This window comes from Syzygium oleosum, unplaced genomic scaffold (assembly GCF_021117445.2).
Source record: "Syzygium oleosum isolate NSW1041296 unplaced genomic scaffold, Sole_v2.1 Sole_v2.11, whole genome shotgun sequence".
Classification (NCBI taxonomy): Eukaryota; Viridiplantae; Streptophyta; class Magnoliopsida; order Myrtales; family Myrtaceae; genus Syzygium; species Syzygium oleosum.
Genome location: NW_026607495.1, coordinates 9867403 through 9882398, shown reverse-complemented (window position 1 = coordinate 9882398; position 14996 = coordinate 9867403). Strand labels below are relative to the sequence as shown.

The 14996-nt window shown below is 42.0% G+C and overlaps 1 protein-coding gene across 1 annotated transcript; it reads right to left on the bottom strand.

Moving 5' to 3' along the window:
• Window positions 1-4160: 4160 nt before the first annotated feature.
• LOC115680494 (receptor-like protein kinase HSL1) lies at window positions 4161-8243 on the bottom strand. The gene is made up of 2 exons (XM_030604296.2): window positions 5550-8243; window positions 4161-4985 (listed from the first exon to the last, which is right to left on the bottom strand). Exons 1-2 carry the CDS (start codon window positions 8170-8172, stop codon window positions 4594-4596), a joined length of 3015 nt encoding a protein of 1004 aa, XP_030460156.2. The 5' UTR covers window positions 8173-8243; the 3' UTR covers window positions 4161-4593.
• Window positions 8244-14996: the final 6753 nt, after the last annotated feature.

Genomic DNA, 14996 nt, shown 5'->3' with positions numbered 1-14996 from the left:
CAGAATTTAATCAATGAAGCGAGTCTGACAACTATAACTAATGTGCAATAATGTAAAGATAATTAAAAGCGAACATGTTTGTTTGTTTGTATGCGGGGGCCTCCGAAGAGTATGGTGCGGTTATTTAATGCCTACAATCAATAATTATAAACATAAGTTACCAAGGGAGGTTACAAACGATCCCATTACATTGACTCACTATCTAGACAGTTTTTCGACTCTACTATCTTGACGGTTGCTTTATTCAATTACGTCGACAAACTTATTTGATGGTTACATCGGAGATTGTCGACTCCACTTTTTATCGATTCTTTCAAGCTTTTGATTCATCACGTTATTAATAATTCTGTTCATAAATGACAAAATTCTACTATCATCGACTAAGTATGTTACTTGTCTATAATAACCAAAATTAGTCATTTTTTGGTGCAAACACCCAGACAGGCAAATCCGGTCGCACATAGATTAGAAGATATTACTGCATGAGCTTAATACATCTGGATCGTTGGACAGTGAATCCAATCATATTTGACATGCGATCTACCAAGATTAAAAGGTCGAGATGGATTAGGAATGCAACGCCCCGAGCCATTGCATTGACTTTTTCTTAAACTGGCTAGCAACGCAAGCTTCTCTTTGTGGATATTTTTTTCAATTTTTGTAGTTTTAGTAGACAATAGGTCGCATTAGTGAAATACTTATACGGACCCGATATATATAAAGATTCGAAATTACCTGTTAATATAAACTAGTTGGCCTAGCGAATCAAATTCTAAGCAAGAATACTCACCCTAGTTAAGGGTCCTTACTTTGATGTTACACAACTTGATGAGAAACGGAAAGCGTGATGAACCCTGAGAGAGTAGCTAGACGGTAAAACAAAACTTGATATAAGTCGTACTATCTCAACGCTGATTCATATTCGGTAAGTTCACCTCATAAGATATAACAATCCCTTAGTCCGCTATGAATGGCCTATTCTTCGATCGGATCAGGGAGGTGGATGTACGACAGTAGACAAAAGTTGACTAAGAATAGTGAATACACTATTATATGCATATATGCACAGAAATTTAGAGGGAATTTGTTAATCTATCACAAATTTATTGTACGGATATCAATTCAATCCTAAAATTTTCAATTTTATTAATTCAATAATAAACCTTTGCACGAAATTCAAAAGTAGTCATTCCGATCAATTTTTTTCCGGAAATCGTTAATGTTGCGGTGTGCTACATAAAATGGTTGGCTTATAACTGGGCCGCCAAGCCGGCGATTTTCAACAAAAATTGGCCGGAATGATTACATTAGAATTTCGCGTAAAGGTTTAGGACTGAATTACCAAAATTAAAAATTTTAAGAATGAATTAACATTCGTACGATGAGTTTATGATCGATTGGGTAATTTTCTCCGGCCATTTGTGCCATGGTCAAACCTATTCAAATTGAACGGCACAAGAAAATGGGCCAGCTATCAACCCCCTCTTCAAGTGCTGGCGGCCCAAATGTTGAGCAATTAAAAACATTGTCCTCGCCAATGAAATCCACTGGTGGACATGTGGACAACTCGCAATCCGTACAGAAAAACGCCCGGCCCGGCCGACAACCCTAAGGACAGCCGAGGCATGACCGACAGCGACACGACTTGCTTTTTGGAAATTCAAATACCAGCTAAAATGTGGGGAAAGTCCAAAGGATGTGGCCCCCCTGTGATTATGCCATGCAGACAAGACTCGATGGATGGTTACATGGATTTGATAGGACAATGGATTTCGGTTCTAGGGCTCGAGAATTAGATGCAAACTTATTTACATTGGAAATGTCCGCGAGGAGTGAAGATTTTTGCATTCATTTGCTGGCCTGTTATACCCGAAAGGTCGGGCATTTATTGCGATTGCATTGCTTGTTTGAAATTTCTTGGAGAAGTTGTGTACGATTCCGGAAGGAAAAAATAGTGAGAAAGTGAATCTTTTTTTCCTCCTATATAATTGAATTTTACCCGTCGCGCTCGCCGTTGAAAAAGTACGTCATGCAACATTTAGGCATGTTAATGTAAGTAACACCAATGACAGTGGTCTGTTTTAAGGAATGAATTATTACATGCAACATTTATGTATATACTCAATTCGGATCATCTAAAATGGTAAATATCACGGGAGGGTCTAATGGTCTAGATTCATCTTTTAAGGACATGCATATTGGTAGAGATGGCAAATAGGTGGGTCGAGTTTGGGTGGATCTAAAATGAGTTCAATTCAAATCCAACTATTTAACTCACATTGACCCATTTATTTACTAAGCAATTTGAATGATTTGTACCTAACCCAACCCAGATCTAACCTAAACCCACCCATATAACCCATGAGAAAAACAAATTAAAAGGCCCACTAATTCTTCAAAATTAACTAAACAAAAAATAAAAAAATTCTGCAAAATAAAACGAAAACCCTAGCCATAGAAGAAGTTCGAGCTTGAGAAGGCTAGGATTTCGGACATGACGGCGCCCCCGATGATGGCGGCCCAAACGGCGACGCCCCCCGACAGGATTTAAATCTAGCGAATCACAGGCCTCAGGTTTCCCTGACGGAGTAATTGTTGGGCCGACGGAAGTGGCAAAGTCAAGTCGGGGCTTCTTGTTCACTTTGAGGGTCCGGTAAGAGCGAGCGGATTGAGGAGTTCTGTCGGAAGAGAGAGACGGCTAGGAAGATGGAGATTAAGCAATGGAGAGAGACAGTTGAGCCTTGATCGGAAGTCTCTCAAAGTGGTCATGGAGGTCCGATGGGCGGCGCATGACAGCTTCAATTATTAATTGTCGCCGTAGCCGCGCCGCCTTCACCGGTTCTACCGCGATCAGATCTCCATTTCTGAACTGCTTGAAATGAACTGCTTGAACCAAGCGTAGAGATCGTGACTCTTCATGAGGGCGATAGGGGCTTTGAAAGCAAGCGTCATCAATGGGTTAAGAATGGGTTTGTAAAAGACCCAATAAAACCCATCTTGTTTGAGCTTGTCTTTTTTAAAACCTATTTATGATCCATATCTTAGTTTCAAGGTAACCCATTTGTTACCCGCTTTCATAAGTGGGGCTGCCTTTTTTAAATTGATTTTGAAAATTCAACACTGGCCAACCAAAACCCATATCGAAATTGATTTTGAAATTTTCAAGACTGGCCAACCAAAGCCCATTTTCAAGCAGCTCGAATCCCCTCCTCCACCTCCTCAGCCGTTTTTTAAATAGACTGAAAACTTTCAGCTAAAATGCTAAAGGGAGTAAAAGCAGTAGCATAAAGGATGGGGTCCCTTGGCTATTGAATGACCAAAAGGGGAACCAACCTACCAGACCAGACAACCTTCACAACTCATTCATAGCTTTTAGCCACTCCCTCATTCTTGAGGTAACTGCTAACCAGACACCCAAGAAAATTCAAAGATTGCCGTCATCAGAGCGAAGCCAAGACGCATGTAAGTCGAACGTCCAGCACAGACTCTCAGGATCCTGTGCAGTGGGATCCTTCCGTTCCTTTCTCTGTTTTTTTTTTTTCCCATTTTTAATTAACATGTTTACTTCATAAGCACTCGAAACACTAATTAAGTATGCTTAACAAGAGGTAACTCAAGTTCCAAAATATTTAATACACATAACACAAGAAAGCTCGGGCCGTTGCAGAATAAAGGGAAGGCGTTTTTACTGTTTCCTTGATTGTAAATTTCCATAAATTAACAATTTTTTCCTGTAGATATGGCAATTTCTGGGTCTCGGTGGTAAGTTTTATAGAGAGGATTAAATGCCATAGAGGCTGCAAGCAAGAGAGGTGCAAAATGAGGCACCTGAACCTGCTCAAAATCAGAGAACAGTGCCTGTTTCAAGATTTTCTTCCGTCTCCAGAACTTGCTTCCAGTTTTGTCCCCTTTGCATCGACGCGAGCACCAAGTGGTACTAAGTACCAAGTAGGAAAGATAAACATATTTTAAGAAGTCAGGTTGCGAGATTCCAGATCCTGCTGCACTTTCAGAAAATGGGAACTTTTCTGGATCAGTTGTCAAAAGTCACAGATAGAGTTTTTAACATAAAAGCAAGAAGATTAGCATGAAATTAGAATTTTGACTGCAAAAGGAGATTTACACACAAGAAATCCAAGATTTTTCACCTCAGAAGCACGGAAAGCCAAAAGTGATATATTTCACTATCGCAGGTATTGTAATTAAAAGCCACAGCTTCTCATTTTCAGAAACACCTCGACTATACCAGAGAGAATGCATCTTCAAATGAACCTCGAAGACAAAGGGCAGAGGACTCTCAGGGAGGAGGTGTAAAAGCAAGAACCTACTCACAAACCCGGTGGAACAGAAAATTCAAATGATGATATTAAAATTTACAGGTGTAAATATGCACCAAACTTCTTTCTTTCCTGGCCAACCCCTCTTCTTCTTGGATATTTCCACCTCGAAAAAGAAAAATCTCTTCTAACGGCTTTTGATCTCTTCGTCATTGAAGCAAAGTGTCGGGCAGAATGAGTGCGTACTGAGAGTACCCTGCAAAATTCAAAAGGAGAATAGTTTCTCCTTCCTGTGACAAAGAGGGATAAAAACTTCTCAAGCCATGCTTCCTGGATCCGAGGCGTCGTCATAGTAATAGGGCGTCAATTTGCCATCTTTGTAGGCTTTCTTCGGCGCATTTTCGGCACTGATTTCTTGCAACAGCTTCACGACCCTTCTCATGGATGGCCGGTTAATCGGGAGAGGGCTCGTGCACTGCAGTCCGATGTTGAGGACCTTGCATATATCTTCTTTGAAGCAGGAATCGAGTTTCCGGTCAATCACATGGTCCACACCTTTCTGATCTAAAGTGATGCATACCCACTTGACCAGGTCCTTCTCCCCAAACTCTGGATCCACGGGACGTCTCCCTGTGACCAACTCTAGAAGAACAACGCCAAAGCTGTAGGTGTCGCTTTTCTCATTCACTCTGAGTGTGTACGCATATTCTGCAGGAAGTCAATTAAAAGAAACACTTAAGCTTTCTGCTAATCCATATATAATATGAAGATAAAGAAATGATTAATTCACTTTAGCACGCTGCAGTTTTCTGGTAATCCATATACAACATGAAGAGGAAAAACAGACCAATTTACAATAGCATAACAGAGACCCTCTTTACGCTACTGAGCCAATATTTTAGATGAAAGCTTGGATCAAAAAGCTGCAATTTCTACAACTTTTCCAGAAATAAGCTGCGTGTGCCCCAGCAACCAGCATCTCCCCTTTAACTAAGACCAAAAAACTATATCTCCAATGTTCCCCTCAGAAAAATTACGCTGCTAAAAGAATCTGAATGATATCTTTAATCGCAACGACATATGCCCGATATGACGCCAACTAGAAAACTTTTGTGCTTAAAATTTAGATGGACAAACTGCAATGTTCATGCTCTTCCAAGATTTTGCTTAACTTGTGCGGTAGATGAAGATGCCCCTAAGACGAGTTCAGCAAGATACGGATCAGATAAGTTTAAGAACGGGTAATGCAGTAAGAAATTATTTATCACAAACCTGGGGCAATATAGCCACAAGAACCGGCAATCACGGACATCGACTCATGGCCCTTCCCGGTCCGTTCCACCACCTTAGCAACTCCGAAATCAGCCACCCGGGCTCCGAACTCCGCATCCAACAAGATGTTGTTCGACTTCACATCCCTGTGAACAATTGGAGGCACGCAATCGTGATGCAGATAAGAGAGCCCCTCAGCAGAGTCCACCGCGATCCGGTACCTCGTAGGCCAATCCAACAGCCCTCCTTTACTGCTATGCAGCAGATCACCCAAACTACCATTAGGCATGTACTCATAAACAAGAAGCTTACAATCTCTTGTAGTGCAAGAGCACCAGAGTTTCACAATGTTCTTGTGCCGAATCTTTCCAAGAGTTTTAACCTCAGCATCAAAGCCATCGTCCTGCACAGGACCCTTCTCAACATCATGGCTCTCACTTCCCTTCCTGGGTCCATCCCAAAGCTTCTTCACGGCCACCGCCTCCCCATTGCTCAACAAAACCTTGTATACTTTCCCAGAGGATCCGGTTCCGATAACATTATCCTCGTCGAGACAATCCAAGATCTCGTCTTCACTAAAGCCAAGCTTGTGAAATGACATTAGCGTCCACTTCGTCTTGTCGATAGCTCTCTTGGCATTCTTGAAGTTCTTGTACTTCATGTAAAACCAACCGACACCGACAATAAAAACCAACCCGGCAAGTATAAAGATCGATCTAAGCAACCACACGTAACCAGAGTTTCTCTCTTCGTCTCCGCCATTGCATAGACCCTTCAGTCCACCTCCACACAAGCCAGTGTTACCCAAGAAGCTGTTTCGGTACATTTGCTTAGTAAACATCGGAGGCAGAGCACCGGTTAGCCTGTTGTAGGACAAATTGAGCTGATTGAGCTTCAGATTCTGCAACTCGACCGGTACTCTCCCGGAGAACCGATTCCCCGAGAGATCCAGATAATTGAGCACCGATAAGCTCCCAATCTCACCAGGGATACTCCCTGAGAGCTGGTTATTTGCCAAATTCAGCTCATTCAGCTTCTTCCACTGTTGAATGCCACTGGGCAACTCACCAGACAGTTCATTCTGGTGGAGATCAAGCCTCCCCAACTGCCCAAGATTCACAATACTCTCCGGCAGTGACCCAGTAAGCTTATTCTCGCTTGCTGAGAAGTCTAAAAGGCTCACTAAAGTCCCAATCGCTTTTGGTAGAGACCCGGTAAACTCGTTTCTTGATAAACTCAAAAAGAAGAGAGCACTAGCACTCGCTATTTCTTCTCCAATGGGACCTGAGAACTTGTTGTCCGCAAGTTCGAGCAAATAAACCCGAGGCAAGCCCCAGAGAGACGAGGGAACTTCACCGGACAACCCGTTGTTGCCCAAGCGGACTCGGGTCAAGCTCCGGCAACTGCCGAGCGGCTCCGGGATGGGTCCCGAGAACGAGTTCTCTATCATGAGAAGCTCCTCCAACTTGCCTTTAGCGCACAAACTCGCCGGGATTTCGCCGGAGAAGTTATTGGTTGACAAGTCTATGTATGTCAGTGGCGCATTCTGGCCGAAATTTTTGGGCAAGTCGCCGGTGAGCCGGTTCTTGAACAGCCTCAGCTCATACAAGTTCGGCGAGTCGGCAATGCTCGCCGGCAGCTCGCCGGAGAACTGGTTCTCGTAGAGATTGAGAGACTCGAGAGGCAACCGAGTCAGCTCGTCCGGAATCGCGCCGCTCAGCCGGTTCATCGACGCGTCGAGCAACCGCAATGCGGTCAGCTTCGACAGCCCCGGCGGCAGCTCCCCCGTCAGGGAGTTATTGTAGAGCTCAATCTGGACGACGCTCTCCAGCTCAGTGAGCGAGCTCGGTATGGTCCCCTCCAAGTAGTTGATGGCGAGGTCCAAATCGGTGAGCCTCTTGAGCCTCCCGAGCGACTCCGGGATCTCCCCGGTCAAGCTGCACTCGGTCAGCCAGAGCACCTCGAGGTTCGTCAGGTTCCCGAGCTCCGGCGGGATCTGACCCGGCGTGAACGTGTTGTACGAGAGGTTCAGCATCTTCAGAGTGCTAATGTTGCCGAGGAAGCCCGGAATGGGGCCGTCGAGGAGGTTGTTCACAAGGGACAGCACCTCGAGCCTCGGGAACCGGCCGAAGCTCGCCGGGATGGCGCCGGAGAAGTTGTTGCCCGCCAAGTCGAGGTAGGCCAGGCCGGGGAGGTCGGCGAGGGAGGCGGGGAGGTCGCCGGTGAGGAGGTTCTGGGCGAGGTCGAGGTGGGCGAGGGAGCGGCAGGCGGAGACGCCGGCGGGGAGGGCGGAGGAGATGGAGTTGTTGTAGAGGGAGAGGAAGGTGAGGTTGGGGAGGCGGCAGAGGAGGAGCGGGAAAGGGCCGGCGAGGTTGGCGCCGCGGAGGTCGACGGAGGTGACGGAGCCGCCGCCGCCGCCGCAGCCGACGCCCGGCCAGCCGCAGGGGGAGTCGTCGCGGTCGTCCCAGGCGGCGAGGGTGGAGTCCGGGTCGGAGAGGGAGAGCTTGGCGCCGTGGAGGTAGAGGCCTTCCTGGTTGAGGGACAGGGACGGCGGAGCTCCGGCGAGGAGGAGGAGGAGGAGGAGGAAGGAGAAGGAGAAGGAGAAGAAGAAGTGGAGATGCATGGCTTCTTCTTGGTGGTGGTGGCGGTGGTGGTGGTGGTTCTGGTTCAAGCTTTCCTCTCTCTAACTTCCGGCGAGAGTGATGGATGTTTGGGGGGTAGATATATGGGGGGGTTGAGGAGAGAGAAAGGTTTTGGCCTAGTTGGGCTTTGGGGGTAGTGAAAAACTATTGTTTGTCTGGATAATCATAAAAACTATGTCTTAATTTTACTCCTCATATTAGATATTGCCCCAAACATTACAAAACAAAATAATTTCCATTTTCCCATCTCCTCCACCTAATAGTAGTAGTAGTAATGTTCATTTGCCTTCATGAATTGCCTAAAATTCCACACCCCGGCCTTTCTCTCTCCTCGCACGGGGCGGCACGGCACGGCGGTGGTCGGAAGCCGCTGTGAGAGGGCTGGCCTCGAGCTTTTACGAGGGTCGCGGCCTGCCAAGAGACTCTGCAGGAGGCGGTTCACAGGTTCTGTCGTAGAGCTCGGCCATGGCCGTTAAGGTCTATGCCGTTTCAACATCGGTCCTCAAGCTCGGCCTCGGATCTGAGGTCGACAACGGCCTCCTAAGCCCCCTCACGGGTGGAGAATGGGAGATGTTTGTGGTGGATGTATTGGACCGAGCTAGCCTCTTGAATAAGGGAGAGATTGTGGCTGAAGATTGTTTGGGAATTAAAATGGTAATTTGGTAAATAAAGGTATAACATGAAATTTATTGTGAAAAATGAGGATGATAATTATAGATTTCAAAATGTGGGGATAATATCTAATATTAGAAATAAAAATTTAGGCTATTTATATAATTTTCGCTTTACATTTTTCTTTTTTTGTTTCCATCGACATATCTTTTCACCAAAATTTTAATCCTTCTCAATATCCACCCAATTTTTTCATTTCTCCCATTTTCCTTCCTTTCCCAAACATAGCCTTAGAGAATGGTCCAATATGGTTTTTCATTTTTTTTTCTTACCACGAAATACGCTTGCCTATTAATTATTCAAGCATTATACTCCTCTCATTCCAAATATCAAGTGATAGACGAAACTCAAATTCATGCTTTTAAAGATGATATCACAAAAGTAGGTCAGTATACCGATTTGAAAATCATACGCAGCGGTCTCTAACGTTCTTGATTTAAGGATTATAATCAGGATTTTTATATACAGTACGTTGCCAGCATAAACTTTTCGTGACCACCCAAGCAGACACTATTTTAATCTCAAATTTGCTCGTGCAAAAAAAAAAGTACACTATGGGGTTTCTTAGATAAATTCTCATAGCTACCCACTCTCTCCGGTCGATAATTTACATATCTACTTTTATTTTTCGGAATTTGAAAGTAATTAAAAACATAAATGCCAATAATCAAACCGGACACCTACATATATTTTCAAGTGTTTGCAAAATATAATTTCCATCTCCGATAGCCTTTTAAAAAAGGAATATTTCGAATTTTTAGAATCTCACTTTTTATTTCTTTCTTTTTACACTCCCTCGCTCAATTCTATGCAACCTAATTATGTCTTGATCGTACCAAGTGCAACATCGAAATTAACCCAAACATGGACCACACATTGTTCAATGTGATGCAGATAAAGAGAGGAGGGCGGGTGTGGGGGGGAACACCTACGGTATATCTTAATGTCATTTGATTAGTTTATAATTTTCTAACTTAGGAATCTGTAAATTATATAATTTTCAATTACCCACTTTCTCGAAAGCGTTTCTTTCATATCTACAACTTTTAGGGTACATTATCAAAAATGTCAATGTAGGAATAATGGCAAGGGAACTTATTTTTGCACATTTAGCTGCGAAATAAATCGGTCGTTTTTTGCCAATAAGTTGATTCGCGACATTCGCCTCGCCCGGGCAAAAAGTTATCGTGTGTTCCTTTGATGTGTCTCGAAATTGGATCATGCGAGGGACGATGATCCTATATAGCCATGATTTTCATGTTTTCAAGATTGGGTCTCGAAGATAAAGATTTCCATCCCAACATGAAAAACCCAATTTTCAGGAATGAATCGAGACAGATCTCTCAGCTCTACATCTGAATTTCAATAGTCAATCGATTACAATGTTTCGTGCCATCTTTCGAGTGCTCGAACGAATGAGTGTGTCGTTGCAGCATGTTGGAGAGTCCTGTGTTTGTCTTCTCTAGTCTTCATGATGCTGTTCGTTCGAGCGTTCGAGTGTCGACAAGGAAAAATTGCAAGTCGTATCGTTGTATTCCATGTTGGCGGTGGTTTTGAGTGTGTGTTGGAGCATGAGATGACCGAAAAAGTTGCTAAAATCGATTAGGGTGCGTAGCTTTTTATTGATTTTGTTGGGGGAATTGCACAAGGAAAAAGGACCAAGTTCTACTAACTCTCATGACCTATCCTGTTTTCTTTTGGAAGAGTAATAATTTTGATTGTATGAATTTATTGAAATTCGTTACAAAGAGATATGACAAGGTTAGAACCGGAATTCATGAAAAAAAAAAGATAACCCCATAAAAAATCCTAAATTTGTCTTCGTGGGTAACCGATACCTTAACTTTTTTTCATCTCATCAATATCCAAACTTGTACCGGTAACTCAAAAGTATTTTCCGTTAGACTTTCATATATTACAATTGTGTCGATTCAGTCATAAACTTTTTTTGTATCAATTCAGTCATAAACCTTTTGTAATTGTACCAATTCAGTCCATCCGGTCAATTTTTGCTGGCCAGTGCTGACGTGGACACCGGCTAGTGTTGGCCATTCGGCAAACACTGACGTGGCAATTTTGTAATTATTTTTTTTACTTTTTTCAAATTTTTTTATTAATTTCTTTTCTTTTTCCTTTTTTTTCTTTTCTTTACCTCCCTTCATCTTCAACCTCCAAAGGCGGGGGCCAGCGAGGTCGGCCCTGCCGACCTCTAATGAGGGAGAGGTCAATCTCGCCAGTTGTCGATTCCATGCTTAGGTGAGGCTCGACCTCGCGAGTGACTGCGAGGACAAGCCTCGCCAGGTGTGAGCAAGGTCGACCTCACCGGCCCCCACCTCTGGTTGATCGCCGAAACCGGCCAGAGGTTGTTGATGATGAAGGGAGGAAAGAAAATAAAAGTAAAAAAATATTTAAAAATTTGCCACACGTCGGCATTGGCTGAACGGCTGGCATCGGCTACTCAAGAAGGGCGAGGGAAGTAATATGAAGGGCGAGGGGTCTGAGCTACTCAAGAACATTAAATAAAATAATTATAAAAAAAAACTAATTGGCATTGTCTATGGAAGTACATGTGATCTTAAAGAAATAGTAATGGTAGATTCAAAAATTTGAAAAAATTAATCAATCGGTTTTAAACCGATTATATGGATGCATACCGCCACGTTAGCAATTTCCAGCAATGCTTTAAGACTAAATGGGCAAATTGAAAAGTTTAGAACTGAATTGATATCCATACAATAGGTTCATGATTAATTGGACAATTTCTCTAAAAGAATATTGATGGTATCTATCAACTAAGTTGACGTAAATTCGATTAATTAGCGTGCATGTCTCCAAAGTTAATCGTTCGAATAATAATCAATATACAATACGCAAAAAGAATATAAATTCCTTTTCTACATCTCTCAAGACATGAATCGAACTCGACACACGTGCTTGTTCCAAGCGTAATTCATATGCTTCCTCACACCATTCCAAAGGCACTCCACAATGAGTGCATTTGCAAAATGAACCAAATGGCCATGTCTCGATCTTAACCTACTATCATTTGGTCAAAATTCACGTCTCCCATGCGTACTCATTCCTTTTGTACTCTTGAATACGAATATACAAATTATTGTGTACACGACAATCATTTTAAAGTAGTGGAAATGCTAAAGTAATGACTCGTGAAAGTGGAACAAATGCACATGAAGTGGATCCATTCCATGATTCATTACCATGGCCGCAAAATAGTTTTTGACTGTCTTTCACGAATGATAATAGTGAGAGGCGGTTAATAACCAAAGATGAGTTGCTATCTTGTGCACTGTTCTCGATAGTTCAAATGTTTATAGCATTACGAGCACATCGATTGTTGCTGAAAACAAGCAATCAAGCCATAAGAAATGCATCAACTCGAACGCCTGATTCTTGTGGTTAGGTCGATTAGACCTAAGGAGAGCACCACAAAATTATGTTTAAGTCAAGCTATGTAATAGGAATTACAACCATATTTTGAAGAACTCAAACACCCGTAGTGTTTCTCTAACCCCAAACAACACTTATCTTTTATCCACAAAATATAAAGAAATTTAAGCGATAGAAGAAATGCAAAGTATATTGATAATGGTTCGGCCTTTCCTACTCCACTCCCGGCTCTAACGATTCAAATCGAAGCTAACATCCACTACATAATTCTTGAAATGTTGCAACATCTGAATATGCTTCCTTCTACGTGTAGCTCTGCTTCTATATATACAAGTAGTCCTGACCATACTCAGACCCTTGCTTTTCTAATTAAAGACACTCAGACTTCTACAGAGAAATACAATTACATTTCATAGTTTCTACCTTTTGGCTGAATTTATAGTCATTAGACCTTAAATGGTCGCTTGAAATTCAAATCCCACGAGTAACCACTGGTTTGACCATCTACAATTTGCAAAACTTCACTCTGCTGCTCTGTAGAGATAATTTCCCAAAAAAGTTGGTTTGTTTCCACACCAATTTACCATGCTCTATCGTTTGTCAAAATATGATAAGTTGTTGTGATCTTCTCCGGTTCGCCTTTTTTAGATTTTAACGACCGAAACCAATTGTAAAACACCAATTTGAATTGAAATCAAACTGATGAAGAGATTCGGTCTTCTTTCTAGAATGCTAGAGGGTCACTCATAGGAGAATCACTACCGAGAAACTCATGAATCTTTGAATCGAACAAATTTATTAAAAAACGAAAAACATAGTCCTAATAATTGTAAGGATTAATATCACGAAAAATCCCAAATTGATACACATGTGACAATTTTACCCCTAACTAATTTTTTGACCACGAAAAACCGCAAATTGGTGCACTTATGATAATTTTACCCCGAACTGGTACACATGTGACAAATTTACCCTATGTTAGTTTCCGTTAAATTTTACTATCAAATTGCTGAGTTTGATGACACATGGTAGTTGACGGGTGTATCAGTTTAGGGTTTTACCCCTCTGTTTGTCACAAATTTACGAATTTGTGATTTTTCGTGATATTAATCCAATTTAACGGAAGGTAAATTTGTCACTAGTGTACCGATTTGGGGTTTTTGGTTGTCAAAAATTTAGTTCGGGGTAAATTTGTCACAGGTATACCATTTTGGGATTTTTTATGGTAAAAAAATTAGTTCGAGATAAAATTGTCACAGTTATACAAGTTTGGGATTTTTCATTGTCAAAAAATTAGTTTTGGCTAAATTTATCACAAATGTATCAGTTTGAGATTTTTCGTGGTATTAACCCTAATTGTAAACTCCCCATGTCGTATTATCAACACATTAACAAAGTAATCCATAGACAGATTTTCCATTAAGCACGATTCGGATACGAACCGACCAGATAATTCCAAGGATGAAGAACTTTTTACTGACAATTTTCACCTCTTCCCTTCTTTTGACATCAACACAGATGGCATTTTTCTCTCCTCCACAGGCGGAAAGAGAAAAGGGGAGAAAAATAGGAATGCTATTATTCCCAACACAAATCCGATCTGCCGCGGCCGAAAATTGTAATCCTCCGGCCGGCGGCTACGACGGAGGGTTGCAGTGAAAAAGGCAAAGGACGACCGGGGGACGTCAGCTCCAAAACGACGTCGTTTGAGGAAAGCTTTGGGACTTCAACCACTGCGCGCGCTTCGTCTTTATCTTCCGAGTCTTTGACCGACCACTTGCATGAGTCCCAAGATCTGATCGTCCAACTTGGATTTTATTTATAATCGCGCTTTTTCATCAATTTTACTATTTTTCGAACTAATTTTAATTTTATTTATTTATTTTTTTATGAATTTTTCTTTTTTAATTTTCTTTTTTTTTTGAATTTTTCTTTTTTCATTTTCAAACTACGGCCGGTCGCCGGTCCGACAGCAAACCGAGAGCGGAAGCCGGCGGTCGCCCTCGCTGCGTCAGCGAGTCGCCCTTGCCTGGGCGGCGGCGAGGGACGGCCCTCGCCGGCCTCGCCTCGGCCGTCGCAGAATCGGCGAGGGGGGGGGGTGTAAATGTGTCACAAGTGTACCAGTTTAGGATTTTTCGTGGTATTAACCCTTTTATTTATAATTGCGCTTTACTTCTTTTATTTGAAATTTTAATTTCGGTGAAAAATCTAAAATCCCCATAAATAGTTTTTTTTTCCCTTATAGAATTCATATGAAAGTTAATTTGGACTCCGTTTGTTTCGCGAAAAATGAGTGTTTTGAAAAACATTTTTCTAAAAATCACTATTTGTATCGCTTACAAGAATAAATGAACGAACAAACGAAAAATATTTTAGATATAAATTGTCGTTGCCAGTAAAATTATTTTCCATTGACTAATTATTTTAAACAATACAAGCGATCTTTTTAGGAAATTTTTTTTCCAAATCATTCATTTATTTTTATAAGCTAAATAAGCAATCTTTTTTTGAAATTTTTTCCAAATCGTTTATTTTCGGCTGAACAAACGGATTCTTGGTGATAATATCCTCAACAAGTTTTCCAAATTGTTATATAGGGTCCATAATTCCTTTTGAGATGGAAAAAAAACGCTGCGTGCTTATTATATGGTTGGAGGAATGCTTGTTTCGAGCCTGCCTTTTCAATTTTTCTCTAAGCGAATGTTATGGAAAGTTTTCGACAAAC